The 27,954-nt window shown below is 40.4% G+C and overlaps 1 protein-coding gene across 8 annotated transcripts; it reads left to right on the top strand.

The window, feature by feature from the left end:
* Positions 1-110: 110 nt before the first annotated feature.
* CFAP36 (cilia and flagella associated protein 36) lies at positions 111-27,884 on the top strand. Of its 8 annotated transcripts, none has more exons than XM_045369292.3 (10): positions 111-363; positions 2,556-2,620; positions 4,120-4,221; positions 9,338-9,452; positions 14,532-14,619; positions 16,343-16,394; positions 18,256-18,358; positions 24,721-24,857; positions 24,998-25,147; positions 25,650-27,884. In XM_045369292.3, exons 1-10 carry the CDS (start codon positions 249-251, stop codon positions 25,749-25,751), a joined length of 1,029 nt encoding a protein of 342 aa, XP_045225227.1. In that variant the 5' UTR covers positions 111-248; the 3' UTR covers positions 25,752-27,884. The 8 variants fall into 8 exon arrangements, with proteins under 8 accessions (XP_045225227.1, XP_005575890.1, XP_073867886.1 ...); XM_005575833.5 differs by having other exon boundaries at positions 16,343-16,418; positions 25,650-25,820; XM_074011785.1 differs by lacking the exon at positions 9,338-9,452 and having other exon boundaries at positions 25,650-25,820.
* The last annotated feature ends 70 nt before the right edge of the window (positions 27,885-27,954 follow it).

Genomic DNA, 27,954 nt, shown 5'->3' with positions numbered 1-27,954 from the left:
TTCCCCTCCCCGCTAAGTGCGCAGGCTCCTGGAAAGTTGTCTTCACTTCCGGGCCGCGGTCTAGGGCGGCTACGTGTGTTGCCATAGCGACCATTTTGCGTTAACTGGTTGGTAGCTTCCCTCCTGGGGGTTGAGCGACTGCGGGCCAGCTCTTCCCCTACTCCCTCTCGGCTCCTTGTGGCCCAAAGGCCTAAGCAGGGTCCGGCGGTCTGGCCTAGGGATATTCCCCGTTGCCCCTTTGGGGCGGGATGGCTGCGGAGGAAGAGGACGAGGTGGAGTGGATGGTGGAGAGCATCGCGGGATTCCTGCGAGGCCCAGACTGGTCCATCCCCATCTTGGACTTTGTGGAACAGAAATGTGAAGGTAAAAACCAGAGTCTGAACCGACAATCCTCTTCTCCTCTCTCACACCAGCGGCGGGCAGGGGGTTGGTAACCACAAATCATCTCTCGTCTCCCCCATCCCCTGTGTCCACCCCTGTCGTCAGGTCTTGTTCCCCTCACCCCCTTCTCCACCCCCGTCGTCAGGTTTAGAGCTGGTTATGTAGGAGCAATTCCTTTCACCCTGCCGATGTGTTCTTTCGCAGACCTGAAAATAGGGACCGAGGCTCCCCTTCCCTGGGGCCCAAGCGCACGTCCGAAGAACATTAGACTTGAATCGTAAATTCGGTCTCTCACCCTGTCCCGAACGTTTCTGCCCTGGGCAGGTGGACTGTTTGGCTGGGCTTCTTCAACAGCTTTCCCAGACTTGAGAGGAGAAGGGTCGGTTTACCTGAGTTCCTTATGATCCCTAGCATTTCGCCCGGTGTAGTCAGCTTAGGAAATGAGAAATGATTCACTCCGAACCAACAGTTAACTGCAAAGGAGGGCATGTGATAACTTCAGGAAGCCCAGAACCAGTGTTTTTTGATGGCCTGTATTCCCCTTGGTGAGCTCTACTGTTGGCTATACCAAAACTTTGCGAGGTGGGGCCGGGAACCATTCTTGGAACAAATGAGGCGTATAGATATGGCATTATATTCCCTGTGAAGGCCAGACACCTCCGGGTTCTGAGCAGTTCTTCACCTTGGAGTTCTGCATTCAGTTCGTGAAGACTTTGCAGCCCATTCTCAGAAAAGGAACTAGAAAACACGTCATGTAAATGAGTGCCCAAGCGTTTTTGTGGTTGTTTAGTCGGGCAAGACTTTGAGGGTAGTAATATTCATCAGTTGTTTGAACATCTGTTTTGTGTTGTAAGGTTCAATGAAATAGAGCTAGGGTCAGTTGGTACAAGCTACAGGGAAACAAATTTCAGTGAAGGAAGTGCTTCATGACAGAATGTATCCAAGATGAGTTAGCCTGTGTCAGAAGGTAATGAGCTTCCCGGCTCCGGCAGTGTTTGAATGGATCTGATAGCGACTTAATAGGGTTAGAGGGATTCAGCTATTCAGCTATCAAATGGTCGGTTATCCTGGATGACCTTTTAAGACTTCTTTAAATTCCAAGATATCATGAATCTGGTAAAGATGAAATTCAGTTTGACCACTGAATCTTTTTATTACATTTTCATTGCTATAATCGAAATTCAAATCATAGCTATTAAAGGGTTGTTTTTACAGGTAATTTTAAAACAGTGTTCAAAAACGAAATAACTTCTATTTGTACTCTTTTTTTTTTTTTTTTTTTTGGGAGACGGAGTGTCGCTCTGTTGCCCAGGCTGGAGTGCAGTGGCGCGATCTTGGCTCATTGCATTGTTTTATACATATGATTATTCAGTAAACACTTGTTTTGATTTTATTTAACTTCATTATTTATCTGTGGTAACAAAAATGGACTGGTCACTTTCCATAACAATTACATCAGCAAAATTCCAGTACAATAAAATAATCTGGAACGTATTGTAAAAGGATTTAACCATTAACAATAATATTCCATTAAAAGTGATGAAGAAATTATTGCCTCATATTGATTGAAATGTGTTTTTGTCTTAAATATGAGGTATAATTCATTTTAAATATTTTCTCGAGTAGGCAAAAAAGCTGGTTTACAATTAATAGTATATATACATGTGGTGTATATATATATATTTTTTTTCTTTTCTTTTTTTTTTTTTTTTGAGGTGGAGTCTCACTCTGTCGCCCAGGCTGGAGTGCAGTGGTGCAATCTCGGCTCACTGCAACCTCCGTCTCCCGGGTTCGAGCAGTTCTCTTGCCTCAGCCTCCCAATTATCTGGGTCTACAGGTGCGCGCAACCACGCCTGGCTGATTTTTGTATTTTTAGTAGAGACAGGGTTTCATCACGTTGGCCAGGGTGGCCTTGAACTCCTGATCTTAGGTGATCCATCCACCTTGGCCTCTGAAAGTGCTGGGATTACAGGTATGAGCCATAGTGCCTGGCCAATAGTATATATTTTTAGATATATTTGTTTATATATTTTTCAAAGATAAACCCTAAGAATTCAAAGCTGAAGAGCCAGGTTATAAGAATGATAGTTCTATTTCTAAGGAATGGATTTTTAAATTTGCATTAATAAAATGATTTGTTTTTTACACTGTGTAATATCTTCTTTTAAATTTAGTTTTTGATGATGAAGAAGAAAGCAAATTGACCTATACAGAGATTCATCAGGAATACAAAGAACTAGTGAGTATTTTTTTTTCACTGATTTTTAAGGTAATTAGGCTAATATTACTTATAGCTTTTCTAAATGAAGAAAAATATTTTTACATTAAAAATCCTTAATTTTACAAAAATCCAGTCTACCTTAACAATAGTGCCAGGTATATCTGTCTCCACAGGTGCTCTGAGTATCTCATTTGGATGACTTCTTATCTCCTCTACTCTATGTAATGGTTTTACAACTCTTTATGGGTTCTTTCATGTATTCTTTATATCTTATTCTAATTTTGTTGATGCATCCAGGGACATATGATTCACTTAGTCATGGTTGTCCTGTGATTTTTTTGTTTTTTATTTTTGAGACAGGGTCTTGCTGTGTCACCCAGGCTGGAGTGCAGTGGCACTATCACAGCTCATTGTAGCCTCCACCTCCCCAGGCTCAAGTGATCCTCCCATCTCAGCCTCCGGAGTAGCTGGGACTACAGGTGTGCACCACCATACCCTGCTAATTTTTTTGTATTTTGTAGAGATGGGGTTTCTCCATGTTTCCCAGGCTGGTGTCGAACTCTAGAGCTCAAGTGATCCACCTGTCTGGGCCTCCCAAAGTGTTGGGATTACAGGCATGACCCACTGTGCCTGGCCTGTCTTGTGATTTTAAAAAATGCCTCTGGCAGTGGGGCAGGTGGATTGCTTGAGCCAAGGAGTTCGAGACAAGCCTGGGCAACATGGTGAAACTCCATCTTTATAAAAATTACAAAAATTAATCAGTCATGATGGCATGCGCCTGTAGTCCTAGCTGTTCGGGAGGCTGAAGTGGGAGGATGATCTCTTGAGCCCAGGTCACGGCTGCAGTGAGTCATTACTGTGCCATTATACTCCAGTCTGGACAACAGAATAAGACCCTGTCTCAAAAAAAGAAAAGAAAAGGCCAGGCGTGGTGGCTCATGCCTCTAATCCCAGCACTTTGGGAGGCCAGGGTGGCAAATCACCTGGGGTCAGGAATTCAAGACCAGCCTAGCCAACATGGTGAAACCCCATCTCTACTAAAAAAATAAATAAATAAAAATTAGTCGGGTATTGTGGCGGGCACCTGTAGTCACAGCTACTCAGGAGGCTGAGGCAGGAGAACTGCTTGAGCCTGGGAGGCAGAGGTTGCAGTGAGCCGAGATCACACTACTGCACTCCAGCCTGGGTGACAGAGTGAGCCTCCATCTCAATAAAGAAAGAAAAGAAAAGGAAAAAAAAAAGGCCTCTGGGTAGCAGAAGAGTTGTGCCACACTGAACTTTGTAATCCTGACTTCAACTATTTCTGTTGGAAGAAATACAATTTCATGTGATTTTCAACAAAAATATTAACTTTTAATTTGTGTTTTGGTGAAAGACAATGTCACTGCCTTGTAATATTATGTAGATTAATATTTGCAAAAAATTTGATGATACTTTTCTAAACTCAATACTTAATATGCAAACTGTCATGTAGAATTTTTCTATGTAATTATAAAAGTTAAACTTTGTTTTTTTAGGTTGAAAAGCTGTTAGAAGGTTACCTCAAAGAAATTGGAATTAATGAAGATCAATTTCAAGAAGCATGCACTTCTCCTCTTGCAAAGACCCATACCTCACAGGTTTTTGCTTTGTGTTATTATGCTAACAAACAGTTTTAACAAATGCCCAGGGTTTCACTCAAATTTGAATGTTTGATTGACAAGCGTAATATTTTAGACATTGTGAGAGGTAGAAAGATAACTCATCACATAAGAGTTCTTTTTGAGAGCAACCCTGAAAAATGATACTTTGAGGCATTAATGAACTGATGTAACTCAAAGTGACCTTTCTAAACTCAGAACTAGAATACGATCACAGGGTTTATACAAACTACTGCTTTATTTACATAGATCTCCAATCATTCTGCAGTTGCTCCTTTTATAATTTTAGCAGATCCACAGTCAGTTGCTCCTGTGGCTTCCTTCTCTTGGAACTACTTATATTATCTTACTGGTTGTGTAGTGCTAGGCTGAAGTAGTAATACATATGTTTATAAACTAATGTTTGTTTTTGTTGTTTTTTTTGATATGGGGTCTCACTCTGTTGCTCAGGCTGGAGTGTAGTGGTGCAATTGCAGCTCATTGTAGGCTCAACCCCCCTGGGCTCAGGTAATCCTCCCACCTCAGCTTCCCTGGTAGCTGGGACTACAGGTGCCACACCAGCACACCTGGCTAATTTTTGTATTTTTTTTGTAGAGACAGGGTCTTGCTGTGTTGCCCAGGCTGGTCTTGAACTCTGGGCTCAAGGGATTTGCCCATCTTGGCCTCCCAAAGTGCTAGGATTACAGGCGTGAGCCACCACGCCCAGCCTATAAACTAATGTTTATTGAGGGCTTGTGCTAGTCGATATTTTGGGCAGTTGACATGTTTTATCTCATTTAATCTTCCTGACACCTCTTAAGAAACTGGTACTGTATAACTTCCATTTAGAAATGAAGAAACCAGGCCGGGCATGGTGGCTCACGCCTGTAATCCCAGCACTTCGGGAGGCTGAGGCAGGTGGATCACTTAAGGCCAGGAGTTTGAGACTAGCCTGACCAACATGGAGAAACCCCGTCTCTACTAAAAATACAAAATTAGCCGGGCGTGGTGGCGCATGCCTGTAATCCCAGCTACTCGGGAGGCTGAGGCAGGAGAATCGCTTGAAACTGGGAGGCAGAGGTTGTGGTGAGCTGAGATTGCGCCATTGCACTCCAGCCTGGGCAACGAGAACAAAACTATCTTAAAAAAAAAAAGAAAAAGAAAAAGAAGAGAGGAAACCAAAGCACAGAGATATTAAGCAAATAGTCCAAAGTCCACAGCTAAATAAGTAGTAGAGCCGGTATCCCCAGTCCAGGCAAGCCAACTGAGTGTCCTTGCTTAGAGGGTGAGGATTGGGATGTTGCTACTACCCAAGTAGCCTTCTGCTCAAAAACTGAAAGCCAGGAAGTGGCTCATGCCTATAATTCCAGCACTTTGGGAGACCAAGACAGGAGGATTGCTTGAGGCCAGGGGTTTGAAACCAGCCTGGGCAACATAGTGAGACCCCATCTTTAAAAAATATATGAAAGTTAGCCTGTTGTAGGTCGTGGTGGTGTTCTCCCAGAGTACCCCTACTCAGGAGGCTGAAGTAGGAGCATCACTTGAGCCTAGGAGGTTGAAGCTGCAGTAAGACAAGATCATGCCACTGTACTCCAGCCTAGGCAACAGATTAAGACCCACCCCCAAAAAACAAAACACTGGCTTTGGCATCTCATTTTCTACCAAATAAACAGTAATTTCTTAGCAATATATGGTAAGAATTGTTTAAGATGAGACTCCACATTATATTTTTAGCCATGATCCCTTGCTATAGTTCTCCAATATATTATTTTCTACTGCCATTCCAGGTAACTTTCTCTCTTTTTTTTTTTTTTTTCTTTTGAGACGGAGTTTCGCTCTTGTTGCTCAGGCTGGAGTACAATGTCGCAATCTCAGCTCACTGCAACCTCTGCCTCGCAGGTTCAAGTAATTCTCCTGCCTCAGCCTCCCAAGTAGCTGGGATTACAGGCTCCTACCACCATGCCCGGCTAATTTTTTGTATTTTTAGTAGAGGCAGGGTTTCACTATGTTGGCCAAGCTGGTCTCAAACTCCTGACCTCAGGCGATCCACCTGCCTCGACCTCCCAAAGTGCTGGGATTACAAGCGTGAGCCACCGTGCCCAGCAGCCACTTGCTCTTATAAGCATCTGTGCACCTACCTTTGCTCATGCTGTCCCTTAACCTGGAATATATGGCCCCTTCCCCAGACCACTCCATCATTCCTTTCATAATGTGAAGAAATCCTCATTATCAGGGACTGGTTGAAATGCTACTTGTTATAGCAGCTTTGCTGCTTATTCTAGTCAGACCAGAATTCATTCTACTTAACTAGGCCAATTTTAAATTGATATTTTTGTTACTCTGCCTTGAATTATAGTTTCCTACAAGTCTACTTGCCCTACTAAATTGTAAGTCCTTTGAGCTGTTTTTAGTATCTCTGCACTCTCTGCTGGTAGAACAGAGATGAAAACTTAGTTCTTAGTTCATAGTTCTCAATAAATGTTTATTAATTTAAATTATCTTGTTATGATGGCCTAGATGAGGTTGCTTTGACTACTTTTTAATCCAGCACTTCCTCTTTTGCACAACTTTTCATTTGATGATCACCTTTAATTCTAGGAATAGAAAATATTTTTTGTTTGTTTGTTTTTGTTTTTGAGACAGGGTCTTTCTCTGCCACCCTGGCTGGACTGCAGTGGTGCAGTCATAGTTCTATGCAACCTCTAACTCCTGGGTTCAAGTGAATCGCCTGCCTCAGCCTCCTGAGTAGCTAGGACTATAGCTGTGTACCATTATGCCTGGCTAATTTTTCAGTTTTTTTGTAGAGAGGGGGTCATTCTGTGTTGTCCAGGCTGGTCTTGAGCTCCTGGCATCAAGCAATCCTCCTGCCTCAGCCTCCCAAAGCTCTGGGGTTACAGGTATGAGCCACTATATTTTGGCTGGGTGTGATAGCTCCTACCTGTAATCCCAGTACTTCGGGAGGCTGAGGCAGGAGGATTGCTTTAGGCCAGGGGCTCAATACCAGCCTAGGCCACAGTGCAAGACCCCATCTCTACAAAAAATAAAAATATAAGAATTAGCTCGGCATGGTGACACACTGCTGTAGCCCTAGCTACTTGGGAGACTGAAGTGGGAGGATTGCTTGAGCCTAAGAATTTGAGGCTGCAGTGAGGTATGACTGTACCACTGTACTCCAGCCTGGGCTGCAGAGTGAGACCCTGTCTCTAAAAAAATAATAATAATAAAATAATTAAAATGTTTTTGGTATGCCCGCATTAATGTGAAAAAATCTGGCAGTTTCCAAGAAGACATAACAATCTTTAATGTGTATGCACCTAATAACAAAGCAACAAAATGTGTGAGGCAGAAACGGAACTGCAAGGAGAAATAGATGAATACATGATTATAGTTGGAGACTTCAACACCCTCTATCAGTATTGTACAGATCCAATCATTAGGAAATCAGTAAAGACATAGTTGAACTAAACAGCGCCTTCAGGCCAGGCATGGTGGCTCATGCCTGTAATCCCAGAACTTTGGGAGGCCGAGGTGGGTGGATCACTTGAGGTCAGGAGTTCAAGACCAGTCTGGCCAACATGGTGAAACCCCATCTCTAATAAAAACACAAAAATTAGCCCGGGGGGTGGTGGTGGGCACCTGTAATCCCAGCTACTTGAGACTGAGGCAGGAGAATCGCTTGAACCTGGGAGGTGGAGGTTGTGGTAAGCTGAGATTGCGCCACTGCACTCCAACCTGGGTGACAGAGCAAGACTCCATCTCAAAATAAATAAATAAATAAATAAATAAATAAATAAATAAGCAAACAAAAGCACCTTCAGTCAACTGAATTTAATTGACATACACCAATTCATCCAACAATCAAAAATACACATTCTTCTCAAGATCACAGAGAATGTTCATCAAGACAGACTACATCATGAGCCATAAAACATACCTTAACAAATTTAAAAGAAGAGAAATCATACAGTGTCTGCTCTCAGACCACAACATAATTAAACTGGAAATAAATAACTGTTGGAAAAAACCAAAATACTTGGAGATTAAACAACACACTCTAAAACTAAACACATGTGAGCCAGGCATGGTGGCTCATGCCTATAATTCCAGCACTTAGGAAGACCAAAGTGGGCAGATTGCTTGAGCCCAGGAGTTTGAGACAATACTGGGCAACATGGTGAAACTCCATCCCTATAAAATACAAAAAAAATTAGAAAAGCATTAGAAAGGCATTGAAAGGTACACACCTTCCACCATGTTGACCAGGCTGGTCTCAAACTGCTGACCTCAGGTCTGCCCACCTCAGCCTCCTAAAGTGCTGGGATTACAAGCATGAGCTACTGTGCCTGGCCACAATTTTTGTTTTAAAGAATTATGAGGAATTATATAATTATACTATATATAAAATATATAATCAGAATAATCATAAAGTATTATATTTTATAGAATTATAAAAAAATGCCCCTCTTTATTCCTGATCATCTTTCTTGTTCTGAGGTCTACTTTATCTGAAATTAAATTAAGCTACTTCAGCTTTCTTTTTTTTTAAACAACTTTATTGAGATATAATTTGCATATCATATTAATCTTTTTTAAAACTTTTTTTTTTTTTTTTTGAGAAGGAGTCTTGCTCTGTCACCCAGGCTGAAGTGCAGAGGTGCGATCTTGGCTCACTGCAACCTCTGTCTCCTGGTTCAAATGATTCTCCGGTCTCAGCCTCCTGAGTAGCTGGGACTACAGGTGTGCACCACCACACTCTGCTAATTTTTTTATTTTTTTTTTAGTGGAGACGGGTTTCACTATGTTGGCCAGGCTAATCTTAAACTCCTGACCTCAAGTGTTCTGCCTGCCTCGGCCTCCTAAAGTGTTGGGATTACAGGTGTGAGCCACTGTGCCCAGCCGAGAACCCTGTTTTAAAGGCTATTAAAATACATTTTAAAATTGTCCTTTTGAGACATCTAATCAGAAATAACAATGTAGCATTCTTGAATTAATCTACTGTTTTGCAGTAGAAATGGTCTGAATGTGTGGGAAATAGTTTTCAGTAGAAATGGTCTGAATGTGTGGGAAATAGTTTTAAAACTTGAATCTTCATTTCACTTGAGACTTCTTTCCACAGGCCATTTTGCAACCTGTGTTGGCAGCAGAAGATTTTACTATCTTTAAAGCAATGATGGTCCAGAAAAACATTGAAATGCAGCTGCAAGCCATTCGAATAATTCAAGAGAGAAATGGTAAAATGTTGAAGTTAGAAATCTAAGTGCTAAATGCTTTTAAAAATAGTTTTGACTAATTCTAATATAGTCTTAAATGTAGCTGTCTCGTGTACATTTATTTCAAGTTTGAAAGACTTCAGCTGACTTGAGATTTCAGAGTATATGGCTGGGCACAGTGGCTCACACCTGTAATCCCAGCACTTTGGGAGGCTGAGGCGGGTGGATCACGAGGTCAGGAGATCGAGACCATCCTGGCTAACACGGTGAAACCCCGTCTCTACTAAAAATACAAAAAAATTAGCTGGGTGTGGTGGTGGGCACCTATAATCCCAGCTACTCGGGAGGCTGAGGCAGGAGAATGGCGTGAACCTGGGAGGCGGAGCTTGCAGTGAGCAGAGATCACGTCACTGCACTCAGCCTGGGCGACAGAGTGAAACTCCGTCTCAAAAAAAAAAAAGTATAAACTTCCTGATTTGTATTTGACATCTCAAAAAAAGGAGACCAGAATTCAGTGATACTTTGGATTTCACAGAGTTCAATTTTCTGCCCAGCAATTATGTTTATGAAACTGAGTATTTTTGAATGGTTGTAGTTGTAGTTACTGTTGAGAGGTGTCCATCCTTTTTCTGACTTATGATTGTTAGGACCTTGGTAGGAAGCAGTGGTTCTTTTTTTTTTTTTTTTGAGACGGAGTCTGGCTCTGTCGCCCAGGCTGGAGTGCAGTGGCCGGATCTCAGCTCACTGCAAACTCCGCCTCCCGGGTTTACACCATTCTCCTGCCTCAGCCTCCCGAGTAGCTGGGACTACAGGCGCCTGCCACCTCGCCCGGCTAGTTTTTTGTATTTTTAGTAGAGACGGGGTTTCACTGTGTTAGCCAGGATGGTCTCGATCTCCTGACCTCGTGATCCGCCCGTCTCGGCCTCCCAAAGTGCTGGGATTACAGGCTTGAGCCACTGCGCCCGGCCGATAGTTTGTATTTTTAACAATGATATGGTTTGGCTGTTTCCCCACCCATATCTCATCTTGAATTCCCACGTGTTGTGGGAGGGACCCAGTGGGAGGTAATTGAATTTTGGGGGCAGGTCTTTCCATGCTGTTCTTGTGATAGTAAATAAACCTCATGAGATCTGATGGTTTTGGGAAACGGGAGTTTTCCTGCACAAGCTCTCTCTTTGCCTGCTGCCATCCATATAAGACATGGTTGCTCCACTTTATCTTCCCCCATGATTGTGAGGCTTCCCCAGCCATGTGGAAATGTAAGTCCCATTAAACTTCTTTCCTGTGTAAATTGCCCAGTCTCAGGTATGTCTTTATTGGCAGCATGAAAATGGACTAACACAAACAAGTTCCCAGGTGATGCTGAAGCTGCTGGTCCTGGGACCACACCAACACTCACTGTTCTAGGGCACTGGGCAGAGACAGATAAGCTTGTACCAGCATCATGTGGAAGAGAAAATGGAATTCAAAGCCCTATTAACCCTCGTTGGCTTTATCTTTCCCCTGACTCTGTGCTTAAGTTCACTTTCTCTCTAGCTCTTCCTGCTCTTGTTCCCTTATTGTGTACCTGAGCTACATTTAACATCCGGACTCAAAACAGCTGAGTTTCTAACCATGCTACTTGTTATTGTGCCATCTCCTTTCTAACCCAGATTATCATGTCTGTTTCACATTTCTTGCTGTGGTAACCTCACCTTAATTTCTATGTCTTCCTTAGCTCGATAGATTGCCATGATATTTTTTTTACCATGGCCCCATAACCTCTTTAATGGTTTGGCAGCAGGACCTTTCCTTTGATTGTTTCTTGAAGATATGAGATCTATAGTTCAGTTTTATCATTGGCTCTTAAGGGCCTGGAACATGCAACAATAGGGCTTCCATTGTTGCATGGCAAACATGAGAATTTTGCAGGGCCCTTCTTGGGAAGTTTCCTCCTCATTTGACTGATGTGAGTAGAGACTATTAGAGCCAGCCGCCATCATAATCATCTACTAGAATCCCAAGATGCTTTCCCTAGCAGCTAATAGCACTGTTGTCCGTGGGTAGGGGAAGAACACCACCCTAACCCTGAAGAACGCATGACACAGTGCTATTACTTTGATGTAAATAAGTTTGGAAAATAGTCTCTTTCTACTATGGTTTGCTCTATAAAATCCTTTCCTCTGAATTTTCCTGAAACTATGCTTTATTCTGACTTATGGGTTAGATAATTTTAATAAGAATGTTAGTAAACAAATTTTTTTAGGAGATCAGGAAAAGAAATGGTGAACTTGACAATAGCATTCTTTAGTTTTCAGTTTGGAATTTTATTGGAAACTCATCTAGATTTTAATAAAAAGGGAATAAATACATATCTTGTATCATGCGGATGCCTCAGGCTGTCAGTAACAGAACACTCCAGTGAAGAAAAGATCTCCCAGAACAAGAAGTCCAGAGGAAGGGAGAGAAGGAAGACAGGTTCGGGGTTGGTTAATTTAGTGGCTCCGTGATGTAATCAAGGACCCCGACACTTTGCATCTTTATACTCTGCCATTCTCAGGATCTTCTCTCATGATTGTACTCTGGCTGTATTGAATGCAGACTCAACAATGTCTTATGAAGAAATGGAATATTTCCTCCTCTACATCTCTTTTTGTTAGCAAGACAACAATTTCATGGAAGCCCTCCAGTTTTTCCCTCAAGTCCTATTGATTAGGATGGGGGTCACTTGCCTTTCTTAAACCATCTGGCAAGGGGAATGGGACCATTATGATTGGCTTGAACCAATTAGGAGTCACTTTCCTGGGATGGGGGAGGGCCCTGCCTCTAAGTAGTAAGCTGCCTGATAATTCTGCAAAAGCTGACTCCTATTAGCAAGGAAGGAGGAGGGGAATTATGTAGAATAATGACTGTTGTCAGGCCACAGCATGGGGCATTTTACTTACATTTAAACATAAGCCAGTACTTAGTTTCTGCTACAGAATTTCTAATACATGTACTTAAGAGTTTTGCTGGCTGGGCACGGTGGCTCATGCCTATGGTCCCAGTGCTTTCAGAGGCTGAAGCAAGAGGATCGCTTAAGCCCAAAAGTTTGAGGCTGCAGTGAGCTATGATAGCACCACTGCATGCCAGCGTGGGCAACAGAGCAAGACCCTGTCTCAAAACTAAAAAAAAAAAAAAGAATGTTGCCTAACTAAGATCCAGGGTTGGATACCTTAGATTAATGTCGATTATACTCAAAACTGCAGACTAATTTGAAAATAGTTCTAATGATGAGAAAAATTCAAAGGCTCTCTGGATTCTTTTTATCTTTTTGGTATCTCATTAAATAATTTAGAGAAATTGCAAATGAGAGTATTATTTTGATGGTTTCTAACTACTTCATACTGTTGTGTTATTCTTAGTACTTTGAGTTTTCCTCAGAAATATTATTAGGAGAATAATAGTTTTATATCTTTTGACTGAGCAAAAATGCACTTAAGATTAATGGATTATTTAAGTCAGTTTTCTGGTTGTGATATTGTACTACTATAGTTTTGTTAGATGTTACCACTTGGGGAAACTGGGTAAACAGTAAGTACATGGCAGCCTTCTGCTTTATTTCTTACAATTGCACTTACCTCAGAATAAAACATTTAATTTTTAAAAATGTGTTTAAACATCAGGAGGATTAGAGTAATAAAGCTACTTCAGAGTGGATCCAAAATCCTACAGTCATATGTGGATAAAGAAATGGAAGGTAAAAATTAAGAAGCATTCTGCTAATGTCGTGGAATGTAATAATTATAGATGCAAACAGAACAATTATTACCAGTCCACCTGCTTCGAAGGAAGATAAAAGTAATGAAGTAAATTAAACCAATATTTTAAGTTACCTTTTATTTTCTTGGGCTGAAGTTGCTACTTCCCTGGTTTATAATTATTAGACCAACATCTGAACAGAAGCTTCAAGGGCAGAGATTGTTTTATTCATCTTTGTATCCCCCCAAAGTGCTTAGCACCATGGTTTTATTACACATAGTAAGCAGGGCCCTTTTCAATAGCATCTGTTATAATATAAATGAAGACTTCTAATGCTATTTCAATTAACAAAATTATATTTTGTTTTGTGACTCTTCTCATTTAAGGGACACCTTTGAGAGCAGTTTCATTATTAAGCCTAACTCAATGATTTCCATAGTATATTCTTAGACACTATATGATTATGGAAGAGAAAAACATATTAACTTTTTGTTGCCATACATTGTTACTTTTAACTGCCAATAAAATAATTACTAAGAGATATTTCTAGTTAAAAGTGTGGGGTTTTTGGTGGGGCTTATTCTGTAAAATAGGAAAAGGCTTAAAAGATGATAGTTAAAAATGGCTGGGAGTGGGCCAGGCGTGGTAGCGCACTCCTGTAATCCCAACACTTTGGGAGGCCGAGGCGGGCGGATCACGAGGTCAGGAGATCGAGACCATCCTGGCTAACATGGTGAAACCCCGTCTCTACTAAAAATACAAAAAATTAGGAGGGCATGGTGGTGGGCGCCTGTAATCCCAGCTACTTGGGAGGCTGTGGCAGGAGAATGGTGTGAACCTGGGAGGCAGAGCTTGCAGTGAGCGGAGATCATGTCACTGCACTCCAGCCTGGGCGACAGAGCAAGACTCCGTCTCAAAAAAAAAAAAAAATGGCTGGGAGCAGTGGCTCATGCCTGTAATCCCAGCACTTTGGTAGGCCGAGGGGGCAGATGACTTGAGGTCAGGAGTTCGAGACCAGCCTGCCAACATGGTGAAACCCCATCTCTACTAAAAATTAGCCAGGCATGGTGGCGGGCAGCTGTAATCCCAGCTACTCCGGAGGCTGAGGCAGGAAAATCGCTTGAACCCGGGAGGCAGAGGTTGCAGTGAGCCCAGATTGTGCCACTGCACTCCAGCCTGGGCGACAGAAAGAGACTCTGTTTTTTTATATTTATTCAAAATAAATGAATAAATATAAAATGGATGATAGTTAAAAAGATAATAGCTTAGGATGTTACAGTGATAGATCTAAAGGTAACTTGTACTTAAGGAACTAGAACAGTGAGAAATATGTTTTCAATTGAGTTGATACTATTCCATGTGGTCTTTGGTTTTGAACAGGTGTATTACCTGACTGCTTAACCGATGGCTCTGATGTGGTCAGTGACCTTGAACAGGAAGAGATGAAAATCCTGAGGGAAGTTCTTAGGTACCATTCTTCAATTATTTTTAAAATGAATCATTATTATATGATCTGTACATAAGCTTTTTGCCCAATAAATATGAACTAATAAAATTGCTAAATTCTCTACTGAAGACTATCAAAATGATTTATCATTTTATGACTGTGAATATATTTCTTAATGACAGAAAAAGGCATTTTCAGGTAACTTATACCAGATCAGCCCAAATGAGAGGGTCTTTTTACACCCCCATCATAGGAATAGGAAAGTAGCCACCAGTGGGAAAAAGTTGCGGTAGACCTAGCCTGATCTCTGGAGAGAGGTGTAATGACTTGAGCTAAACAGCTTACTCCATGGCTTCTGGATCTCACTATGGAGGTGGCATATTCTAGGTGTCACATAGTAGGAGGCTGGGCATCCAGACTCCACAGACTGAATAGCTGACTTGGTGATAGTAACCTTCAAGAGAGGGAGAACAGTGAGAGGGGTCTATCCCAGATGAGTATCTTGCTGGTCTCTTTGTTTCCCCAGTTACATGATTCTCAGCCAAATGCCTGACAAGGAGTATGCAGACCACTAAGGGGGTCCACACACAACTAAGAAATGTTAATGGACATTTCTTTTTCTTTTGGGCCTGTTGTGCCCTGACCTTTACGGGAATTTTGGAAGGAAGGAGCAGTAGTAGCTCCTAATTTTTAAATCTCCTGTGAGAATATGTTAGGTTTAGGGCAAAAGGATGCCTATAATCACAGTGTCACCTGCAGACTATGGCCTTGGCCTTTGGGGTCACTTCTTCTCCAACTCTACTACCACACATGACCATCTTCTAGCACCCTGCAGTTCCCCCCACTTAGGTACTTTGTCCCACCTCCGAAGCAGAAGAGAGGATCCACCGATGGGCCTGGTGGGAAACTATGGCAGGAGCTCCAGGACACAGTGCTTAATTTCAGGGGGTTTGAGTGATTATGGAGAGGGTGGCAGATATGCAGGTGAACTCAACCCTTTCTTGCCAGATCCCTCTTTGGATGGCAGGGGCAAATGGGAGCCTGAGACAACACAGAATGCTTTGAGTTTACAGGTTTGAGAGGTAAGGGTGTTTGGTTCAGAGGACTGGTAACGTTTTGATTTGGACTGGTTGTGTTGGTTGATTGGTGGCCTGAAAACTGGTCAGCACTGTATTTTCAGATTTTATTTTCCAAGAGCTTTTGAGGGTATATACCACTGTGTAAGTAATAGAACTTAGTTATGAACATGTATAACAGTTGAACTTGGTTACTTTCCAAAATCAGACTGTCTCAGCAGTTTACAAAAGTTGATGGGCTCAGATGATAGCTCAGATGCCACTGGAACAATGACATTTTATCGAGAGGGGTGTACTGGCTCTTATCAAGGGGGTGTAATTGATCACTCGAAAGAGGGAGATTGAAGTCCTTATTAATGAGATTTGCCATTCAAATTTGGGTTCAGGATTTCAAATCTGTTGATCTTTGTTCAGCTAGGGTTCATTCAGAGTTCTAGAAGGAATGGGTAGACCTGTATTTTATGTTACTAATTGTATTATGCTGTATGCCTATGTATGTCTTTCCCAGTTGACTATAAGCCACTTTAGAGCAAAGTTTGATTATCTTCCATCTTTGTGTCTAATGTGCCTTTTATTGTAAGCTTAGGTTAGCATGTTGCTTAGTTGAATATTTGTTCTTTGACCAAAAAAGGAAATTTATCTTTTTACTTTATTTTTGTGTATTTCAGAAAATCAAAAGAGGAATATGACCAGGAAGAAGAAAGGAAGAGGAAGAAACAGGTGCCTAAAGAACATATAACAGAAGTATTTTATTGCTATTATCTCTTATTAAATTTACACCTAGTTCTTACTATTAAAATTTATACTTATGTGGAACTACATAATTTTAAGTACAATGTAAATATTGACTAATAATATTAATATATCAATAATTCTATGTACTTTGTGCATTACTGCTAGCCACCATGAATATTATATAGTACTGTATATACTTAACTGTACATAGTACATACAAAGACAACACAGTACTAATTAATCTTACAGGACATGCATATAAGCAAGAGTAGTCATTTTTTTTGGCAAGTTTAAGCATTTGTATTTAACTTTTTATACTTTTTTCCCCTTTATTTTTGTCCTGGTAACTCACAGAACAACATTTTTTATTTTTTCTTCTTGAGACAGAGTCTCGTTCTGTCACCCAGGCTTTAGTGCAGTGGTATGATCTTGGCTTATTGCAACCTCCACCTCCTGGGTTCAAGTGACTTTCCTGCCTCAGCCTCCAGAGTAGCTGGGATTACAGGCGCATGCCATCACGCCTGGCAAATTTTTGTATATTTAGTAGAGACAGGGTTTTACCACGTTGGTCAGACTGGTCTTGAACTCCTGACCTTGTGATCTGCCTGCCTTGGCCTCCCAAAATGCTGGGATTACAGGCATGAGCCACCATGCTTGGCCAGAACAACCTTTTATACATTTTTTCTTTTTTTTTGGAGACATAGTCTCACTCTGTCACCTGGGCTGGAGTGCAGTGGCACAGTCTCGCCTCACTGCAACCTCTGCCTCCCGGGTTCAAGTGATTCTTCTGCCTCAGCCTCCCAAGTAGGTGGGATTACAGGCATGCACCACCACGCCCAGCTGATTTTTTTGTATTTTCAGTAGAGACGGGGTTTTACCATGTCATCCAACCTAGTCTTGAACTCCTGACCTCATGTGATCCACCTGCCTCAGCCTCCCAAAGTGTTGGGACTATAGGCGTGAGCCACTGTGCCTGGCCAACTTTTTATACTTCCTAATATAGAAAGTATATACCCTTTTTTTTTTTTTGAGACTGAGTCTTGTCATATTGCCCAGGCTAGAGTGTAGTGATGCGATCTCAGCTCACTGCAACCTCTGCCTCCTGGGCTCAAGCAATTCTTGTGCCTCAGCCTCCCAAGTAGCTGGGATTATAGGTGTCTGCCACCACTCCTGCCTAATTTTTGTACTGTTATTAGAGACAGGTTTTCACCATGTTGACCAGGCTGGCCTTGAACTCCTGACCACAGGTGATCTGCTGGCCTTGGCCTCCCAAAATGCTGGGATTACAGACATGAGCCACTGTGCCTGGCCGAAAGTATATACTTTCTTATAAGAGTGTATACTTTATAAAGAGGCCAGACATGATGGCTCACTCCTGTAATCCCAGCACTTTGAGAGGCCGAAGTGGGTGGATCACTTGAGGCCAGAAATTCGAGACCAGCAACATGGCAAAACCCCATGTCTACTAAAAATACAACAGTTAGCCGAGCATTGTAGTGCACACCTGTAATCCCAGCTACTCAGGTGGCTCAGGCATGAGAATCATTTAAATCCAGGAGCCAGAGGTTGCAGTGAGCCGAGATCGCACTACTGCACTCCAGTCTGGGTAATAGAGTGAGACTCTGTCTCAAAAGAAAAAAAAAGAAAACTGTATCTTTGGATTCTGAGGTTGCAGTGAGCTGAGATCACACTACTGCACTCCAGTCTGGGTGACAGAGTGAGACTCTGTCTCAAAAGAAAAAGAAAAAGAAAACTATAATATCTTTGGATCCTTTAGGTAGTGAATTAGTTAAAATGAATCTAAATTGTGTGTGTTTTTTTTAAACTGTATTATGGAATCCTGAAGTTATCAGAGGCTAAAACAGAAGAGCCCACAGTGCATTCCAGTGAAGCTGCAATAATGAATAATTCCCAAGGGGATGTTGAACATTTTACACACCCACCCTCAGGTAAGATTGAGGTGTACTGAACTTTCTCTAATAATGTGAATACATAAACACCATATAGAATGTGCCACCTTCTCATACTTATTTAACTTCAAAAGCCCTGGGAGGGAGTATTGAATGTCTTTGGTATTTAACGTTCTTTGTGAATTTGGTTAAAGAGGTTGCAGATGAGATGCTGACCTGAAAGAGAGTGTGTAGTCCCCAAGTTTCCACGTGAAGTCTGAAACCCAGAGTAGAGAGCAAAACTCCTTGAGGGAGTACCTGGCCTTTGTGCACGGCTGCAGCTTACAAGAGAGGTTCACATAACATTTGGTATTCTCTTCCATGCTCACAGTTGTATGGTATTTGAGAGTGAGAAGCTGAACTTGAAAAGATAATATCAAATTTCTTTTCTAATGAATTAAGTACAGCTAGAAAATAAGAGGTAGCCATTTTGTTCAGATATTTGGTCAGAAATCATATCTTTGAAACCAAAATTGATAGGAATCCTTGTAAGAAATATTAGTGGATGACCTTTTCAACATGTGGCAAATCTATTTTCAATATGAACTGATTTTCTATATAAGAAAACAAGTAATTCTGAAACAGAAGTTATGGTCATGAATTCAGTTCATTTTATTATGGATTCCTGTGGTTTTAAATAAACGTCCTTTTCTCAGTTAAAAAAATATAACTCTGTGAGGTAGATATTATAATCCTTGTTTTTCTTTTATTTATTTATTTATTTATTTTTTGAGACGGAGTTTTGCTGTTGTTGCCCAGGCTAGAGTGCAATGACGTGATCTCGGCTCACCGCAATCTCCACCTCCCGGGTTCAAGCGATTCTCCTGCCTCAGCCTCCCGAGTAGCTGGAATTACAGGCATGTGCCACCACGCCCAGCTAATTTTATATTTTTAGTAGAGACGGGGTCTCCATGTTGGTCAGGCTGGTCTCGAACTCCCAACCTCAGGGGATCCGCTTGCCTCAGCCTCCCAAAGTGCTGGGATTACAGGCATGAGCCACTGTGCCTGGCTACTCTTATCTTCCTTAAAAAAATTATTTTTGTTGGATGTTGCTGAGTTGCCCAGGCTGTTCTCAAACTCCTAGCCTGAAGTGATCCTCCTGCCTCAGCTTCCCAAAGCGCTGGGATTACAGGCATAAGCCACTGTACCCATCCCTTCTTTTTTTTAAAGAAATTCAAGGAAGCTGAGTGACTTGTCCAACCAAGATCACCGAACTCTTCAGTGGTGAAATTATGGCTTACCTTTGTCTTCTGACACCAAATATATTCTTCTAAACCTTAGTTGAGAAGAACTTCTATAATTGAGATTAGTGTGATGTTTACCCATTAATTTTTTAATGGAAGTTGGAGAACAACTTTCTTTTTTTAATATGCTTAATTTAAGCTGTTTTAGGTTCACAGTAAAATTGAGCAGAAGGTGCTGAGATTTCCCCCATATAGTCCCTGCCCCAGTACATGACTAGCATCTCCCATTTTTGACCCCCTCGAAAGTAGTACATTTATTATGTTGGTGAACTTTCCTTGACACAACATTACCAACCAAAGAGCATAGTTTACATTAGGGTTCACTCTTGGTATTATATATTCTGTGGGTTTTGACAAATGTATGATGACATGCATTCACCATTATAGTATCATGTAGTATATGGTTTCACTGCCCTAAAAATTCTCTGTGCTCTGCCTATTCATCCTTCCCACCTCCTAACCCGTGGCAACCACTGATCTTTTACTGTTTTCAGAGTTTTGCCTTTTCTAGAATGTCATGTAGTTGAAATCATACAGTAGTACGTAGCCTTTTCAGATTGGCTTCTTTCACTTAGTAATAATCCATTTAAGATTTCTCCATGTCTTGTCATGGCTTGGTAGCTCATTTCTTTTTAGTGCTGAATAATATTCCATTGTCTGGATGTGTCATGGCTTGTTTATTCATTTATCTGCTGAAGAATATCTTGGTTGCTTCCAAGTTTTGACAATTATGAATAAAGCTGCTATAAACATCCATGTGCAGGTTTTTGTGTGGACATAGCTTTCAGCTCCTTTGCATAAATACCAACGAGCATGATTGTTATATCTTACAGTAAGAGTATGTTTAGTTTTGTAAGAAACTGCCAAACTGTCTTCCAAAGCGGCTATACCATTTTGCATTTCCACAGCAGCGAATGAGAGTTCTTGTTGCATCCTTGCCAGCATTTGGTGTTGTCAGTGTTCTAGATTTGGACTATTCTAGTAGGTGTGTAGTGCTATCTCATTGATGTTTTATTTGCATTTCCCTGATGACATGATGTGGGGCATATTTTCATATGCTTGTTTGCCATCTGTGTATCTTCTTTGGTGATGTGTCTGTTGAGGTCTTTGGCCCATTATATTTGTTGGGTTGTTTGTTTTCTTATTGTTAATCGGGTTCATTTTCTTATTGTTGAATTTTAAGTGTTTGTATATCTTGAATAACAGTCCTTTATCAGATTTTGTCTTCTGAAAATATTTTCTTCCAGTCTGTGGCTTGTCTTCTCATCCTCTTGATACTGTCTTTTATATAGCAGAAATGTTAATGAAGTTCAGCTTATTAATTATGTCTTTCATAGGGTGTGCCTTTGGTGTTGTATCAAAAAAGTCATCATCATACCTAAGGTCACCTAAATTTTCTCGTATGCAATCTTCTAGGATTTTTACAGTTTTACATTTTACATTTAGGTCTGTAATCTATTTTGAATTATTTTTTGTGAAGGATGTGAAGTTTGTGTCTAGATTCATATTTTTTCTTTCAGATGTCCAGTTTCCTTTCGTCATCGTATTGCCTTTGCTCCTTTGTCAAAGATAATTGATTATATTTATGGGAGTTTATTTCTGGGCTCTCTATTATGTTCCATTGATCTATTTCTCCATTCTTTTGCAAATACCACATTGTCTTGATTACTATAGTTTGAAGTCTTCAAGTTGGGTAGTGTCAGTCCTCCAATTTTGTTCTTCAATATTGTGTTGGCTATTCTGGGTCTTTTGCCTCTCCATATAAATGTTAGAATCTGTTTGTCAATATCCATAAAATAACTTGCCGAAATTTTGATTGATATTGTGTTGAATCTGTAGATCATGTTGGGAAGAACTGACATCTTGACATTGAGTTTTCCTGTCCACAAACATGGAATAGGCCAGGCATGGTGGCTCATGCCTGTAATCCTAGCATTTTGGGAGGCCAAGGCGGGAAGACTGTTTGAGCTCAGGAGTTCAAAACCAGCTTGGGCAATTTGGCGAAACCCTGACTCTACAAAAAAAATACAAAAATTAGCCAGGCATGGTGGTGCATGCCTGTAGTCCCAGCTTCCAGGGAGGCTGAGGCAGGAGAATTGCTTGAGCCCAGGAGGTGGATATTGCAGTGAATCGAGATCGCATCATTGCACTCCAGCCTAGGTGACAGAGTGAGACCCTGTCTCAAAAAAAAAAGAAAAAGAAAAAAAATAAAAAGGCCAGGAGCAGTGGCTCACACCTGTAATCCCAGCAGTTTGGGAGGCCGAGGCAATGGATCACTTGAGGTCAGGAGTTCAAGACCAGCCTGACCAACATGGTGAAACTCCATCTCTACAAAAAATTAAAAAAAATTAGCTGGGCATGGTGGCAGGTTCCTATAATCCCAGCTACTCGGGAGGCTGAAGCAGGAGAATCGCTTGAACCCAGGAGGAAGAGGTTGCAGTGAGCCAAGATCCTGCCATTGCACTCCAGCCTGGGCAACAAGAGCGAAACTCATCTCAAAATAAAATAAAATAAAATAAAAACCATGGAATATCTCTCTATTTGGTTCTTTGATTCATTAGAATTTTCTAGTTTTCCTCATATAGATCTTGTGCATATTTTGTTATATTTTATATCTAAGTATTTCATTTTTAGGGGTGCTGTGCTAATGTAAATGGTATTTTTAATTTTAAATTCCATTTATTCATTACTAGTATAAAGGAAAGTGATAAACTCGTTTATTAATTTGTATCCTGTAACCTTGCTATATAATTATTCATTTCAGTTTTTCTGTCAGTTCGTTTGCATTTTCTACATAGATGATCATGTATTCTGCAAATAAAGACATTTTTATTTATTCCTTCCTAGTGTACATTTTGTTTCTTTTTCTTGTCCTACTGGATTAGGTAGGACTTCTAGTATGATGTTGAATCAGAACGGTGAGAGAGGACTTTTTGCTTTGTTTCTGATCTAGTGAGAAACCTTCTAATTTGTCACCGTTAAGTATTGTGTTAGGTTTTAGAGTTTTTTGTAGATACTCTTTATGCAGTTGAGGAAGTTCCCCTCCATTCCTAGTTTACTGAAAGCACCATTAATTTTAAGGAGGTAGATTCTTATTTGACAAAACAATAAGAGTATATTGAACCAGAAGCAGATTTGTGAAGTTACTTTGCTTCTTTCTTTGCACCAAGTCAAACCATTTATTTCTTTTTTATATATATGCTACAGATTGTAAGTAGAAATATCCTCATTTTAATTATATCCATGAAAGCCCCTGCTTTAGGTTTGTCTATGCTCTAGTTTGCTGACCCAAATTAACTTTGTTTTATATACACCTAAGTACATATACTATTTAAATCTTGTGTCTAACCTAATTTGAATAAATTTGCTTTGTCTGCTTTCTTATCTAAGTGAAGCTATAGAAAACTTGATTTCAAACCACATATGATTCAGTTATACATATTAATGGCACAGCATAAATGGTAGATAATTTCAAAAGTAATGATTTCAGTTTTTAAAATTATTTTTTTAAATGGGCATATCTGATATTTCAGAGAATCACTTCATACAAAGTGATGGAAGCCCGGTATGAAGACCTGAGTTTGGAAGAATCATGAAGTTGTTTGAGCTCCTGTTTTGTCCTTTTGCCTGTCTTTCCCTCATTCCTGCTAGCAATTGATAGTATCTTTTCTCAGATTGATGCAGAGTTGCCAGAGATGAGATGATCTTTCTTTAGGTTTTCTGGCTGTCCGATCTTCCCTTTCTAGAAATTAGAGAAGCTAAGTATTTTGGCTTCAAGTACTTTCCTTTCTAGGTCTGAGAATATATGTCTGTTCATAATTAACCCAAGGCAAGAACTGTCCAGAGAAAGAACATGAGTGGAATATATATGCTTATATGTATGGGTTCCCCAGGAATTATTTGAACTGTCCCTTCTCCAGTTCTGTGAGTCCATTGAGGGCTAAGCCTCCCTCTGCTAACATCGCTATCAGTAACAACAGCAGTGTTTTACCTCTATCTTTATTTGTTAGTTATATAGCTCCCTGTCTAGGTTGGCTTGGAGTGCTGGTTCCAGCTTGTCTCTTCCATGGAGATTTCCCCTATTGTCCAAGGGCCTGGAGAGCTTTTCTTCCTCCAACGTCTCTGACACTGTAGTCAGTCTGGTCACTGCTAGAGCAGTGGTCTGCTGTCAAGTTTCTTGAACAGACAAAATTCTGTTTTCTGTTTTAGTATGTATGCTGGCAAGGTGTTGTTTTTTTTTTTTTTTTTTTTTTTTTTAAACTGGCAGAATCAACCAGGTGTGGCAAAAATTTTAATCATTTAGAGACATGTGTACCATGTTTTCCCATCATGCTTTTAGATCTTAGCATCATTTTAATGTCTTTGCTTGTCTCACTGTGCTTTCTTTCATAGCCCATGTGTTTACACTGAAAATGTTTTATCTTTTTAAAAACAATCACCTTATAATAATAAATGGCTCAGAGGAGCAATTAGAATGTTAACCTCTCTCTTGGTTGGCACGGTCACCAAATGGCTGGAAAGTATTAGTGCTCATGTTTATATGTGCTTCCAAGTTCTGCTTGCTTTAGAAATCTTTACATTTTCATAATGCACTGGCAGGTTTATAGTTATCTTCAATACATAATTATAAACAAAAATTATTGACATTACTGGCACACACTCTTGCAATACAAAAAATTATAGTTTTACATTAATTGTTCTGAAAATGTAGGGTGACTTTTTACATGCAAGCAAAAGTTTGGAAACCAATTACATTGTAGTAAGGAATTAGTATACTGTTTATTTGGCTTATGTGGCAATCTTGTATTATATTATAGTGTAGTTCTAATCTTTAGACAAGGATTTTACCTTTTTGTAGCTATAGTACTGTACAAACAGCAGGAGCGTGGTACTTGTTGAGATGTAGGTGAGAAACTATAGTTCCAGGCTCCTTAAGGGTAGAAATGTGATGTTTACTGTTCTTACCCAGTGGCTGGCACAATATAGGCATTGAATATATGTTGACTGAATATGAGGAAAAACAAGTATTATTAACATTAGCTCATTTTGGTAAGCCTAGCCTAATACTTAATATTTCTCATAATATTCTAATTGGTCTTATTGTCTACTTATTGCCAGAAGTTAAAGTGCATTTTGCTAATCAGTCAATAGAACCTTTGGGAAGAAAAGTGGAAAGGTCTGAAACTTCCTCCCTGCCACAAAAAGGCCTGAAGATTCCTGGCTTAGAGCATGCGAGCATTGAAGGACCAATAGCAGTAAGTAAAAGACATCACTTTTAAGAACTATAAGCAAAATGACAAGGAAATCAAACTTCGAATTGAATCAGTCAGTGGGCATCTGTGCTACTTAATAAATGGACTTGAATTTAGATAGCTCCTTTTCTTACTTGACCCAGAGTTTATCAGTACTTGGAACAGAAGAACTTCGGCAACGAGAACACTATCTCAAGCAGAAGAGAGATAAGTTGATGTCCATGAGAAAGGATATGAGGACTAAGCAGATACAAAATACGGAGCAGAAAGGAAAACCCACTGGGGAGGTAGAGGTATGGCTAGCCTTAATATGTCAAGATTTACAAATTGGTAGTGGAACTCTCAAAATCAGAATATGTGCAAGAAAGCCTCTAGTAAATTTTGCTTGCAGACCCATTCCTATTAACCACCTCCTAGTGCAGTAGCTGCTAAGTCTTTTCTAGGAAGTGAAATTGTTGTGATAAGGATTTTTTGAGGCAGAAAATAAGAGCGGTGTCATTATACATTTTTTTCTTATGCTGTTTCTTTACTTGCTCTTCTTTGTGGTCTGTTTCACCTGAGCATTCTGAAATGTTTTATCATAGAGCAGCATTAGTACCCTAGCCCCCACTTCCAAGAGGGCTTCTCCAAGAAGAGACTTTATGAAGAATAGATTTAGGAAACCTAGTCTATGTCTGTCTCTCCCTCCACCCCACAAGAAAGTGCCCCTGATTTTCGTTCATTTGAGGCAGTATGTTGGGAATTTTAGACAAATGATCCTATTTCATACTGTAGCCAATTTTTTCTTTTTTTCAGGAAATGACAGAGAAAGCAGAAATGACAGCAGAGGAGAAGCAAACATTACTAAAGAGGAGACTGCTTGCAGAGAAACTCAAAGAAGAAGTTATTAATAAGTAATAATTAAGAACAATTTAACAAAATGGAAGTTCAAATTGTCTTAAAAATAAATTATTTAGTCCTTCCACCGAGGTTTTTAGTTTCAAACACTTTTGTAAATCCAAATATCTTATTAAACACTTTAGGTAAAGGACAGTAGGGAAGGCAGCTACTCATACTGATTAGTTTAATACAAATTCCTGAATGTTTTCCCTTGGAAAGAGGGTATAGAAAGAAACCAGTTGATAGTATGTTCATTCATTCAAACTCGGTTACCTACTGTTTGTGCCAGACATTGTGCTAAGCGCTAAGGATACAGTAGTCCACGAGACTGACAGGGTCATTGCCTTCATGCGGCTAGTGGAGAAGGCCCAAAGACCAAACTGTTAGAAAGGCAAAGTGTAAAGTCCTATGAGCAGGGCTGGCTAAGCCTCTTTAAGCTGAATGGAAGGTTAATTACACAAAGAATAGGTAAGGAACAACTCAGGTTCTGCAGCAGGAAATAAAGCATATACTGAAAACTTGGAATATACATATGAGTGGAGAGGGTTAGCATATGAAATTGGAGACAGGTGGAGTACTGATAGTGCAGTCTTGTAGGGAATGTGAGGATTTAATTTTTTTTTTTTTTTTTTTTTTTAGAGACAGGATCTTGCTTTGCTGCCCAGGCTGGAGGTAGCACAATCCCAGCTGTGGATTTTAAATTTTGTAATACCAGCAGTGTCAAGTCATTGAAAAATTTTAATGCAAGGGCTGGGCATGGTGGCTGACACTGTAATCCCAGCACTTTGGGAGGCCGAGGTGGACAGACTGCTTGAACCCAGGAGTTTGAGACCAGCCTGGGCAACACGGCAAAACTCCATCTCTACTAAAAATACAAAAAAATTAGCTAGGCCTGGTGGCACACACCTGTAGTCCCAGTTACCTGGGAGGCTTAGGTGGTAGGATCACCAGAGCCCTGGAGGTCAAGGCTGCAGTGAGCTATGATCACAGTACTCCACTCCAGCCTGGATGACACAGTGAGACCCTGTCTCAAAAAATAAATAAATAAAAATAAATAAAGCATGGAAGTTACATGATCACATTTTTATTACTGTATGGCAACTAGTGCATGAGGTAAAGTAGTTGTGGGTGTACCATGTATGAGACAGTCCAATCAAGGGTATAGATACCCTGGGCAATGGTAAGGTAGATTTTACATTTATCATTTACACCTATATAAGGCAGGAGCAAACAAGACTTGGAAAATAGATGTGCGGGATGTAAAAAATAATTACTCTTTCTAGACAAACTATTACTAAAACACAGGCAAAGGGAATAATTGATTGAGCCTGTTGAAGGAGATGCCACCATTGGGTGTTGGTGTTTAAGAGAAGTGACCCTAGGATAGTTTTCTGTAGTCTATTTAAAGATAAACACAATAATAGGAGACCTTTCTTTCAGAAACTTCCAGGCCGGGTGTGGTGGCTCATGCCTGTAATCCCAACATTTTGGGAGGCTGAGCGGGGGCGGATCACTTGAGATCAGGAGTTCAAGACCAGCCTGACCAACATGGTGAAACCCCATCTCTACTAAAATACAAAAATTAGCTGGGTGTGGTGGTGCGTGCCTGTAATGTGCCAGCTACTCTGGAGGCTGAGGCAGGAGACTCGCTTGAACCTGGGAGATGGAAGTTGCAGTGAGATCACGCCACTGCACTCCAGCCTGGGCAACAACAGAGCAACACTCCATCTCCAAAAAAAAAAAAAAAAAATTTCCAATCTTGTAATATCCCATGTCCACCCTTTTCTAAGTACAGGATACTCCTGAGATTTAACTTATAATCACATTTTATCTCCTTAAGTCTACGATTATAAGCTTTTAAAAAAGGATACCAAAATTAGTGTAACAAGAATTACTCAGTTTCAGTTACACAATTCCAACCTTCAACCTGCAGAAAAACCAGTATTTACGTTTGTTGTATTTTCATCACTAGAGGGATAAGAGGAAATGCTAAGTGATTAAAACACAGAAATCTGTTTCATGTAACTTTTTATTAAAAATAGTTTTTATATTGGATACATGTTTACAGATACCATTTTAAGAGGACCTAAGGCATACAAATGTGGGCTCTTGGCTTGCTTCACTGAGTAAAGATAAAGATACAAAAATCCAGATCTGTCTGAGGGTAGTCATTTAAAGACAGCTGCTAACGTGGAATTCTCACAATTGTTCTTTTAAGGGA

The sequence above is a fragment of the Macaca fascicularis genome, chromosome 13 (genome assembly GCF_037993035.2).
Source record: "Macaca fascicularis isolate 582-1 chromosome 13, T2T-MFA8v1.1".
NCBI lineage: Eukaryota > Metazoa > Chordata > Mammalia > Primates > Cercopithecidae > Macaca > Macaca fascicularis.
Note: the sequence above shows the minus strand (reverse complement) of the source record. Positions and strands in the feature narration are given on the sequence as shown.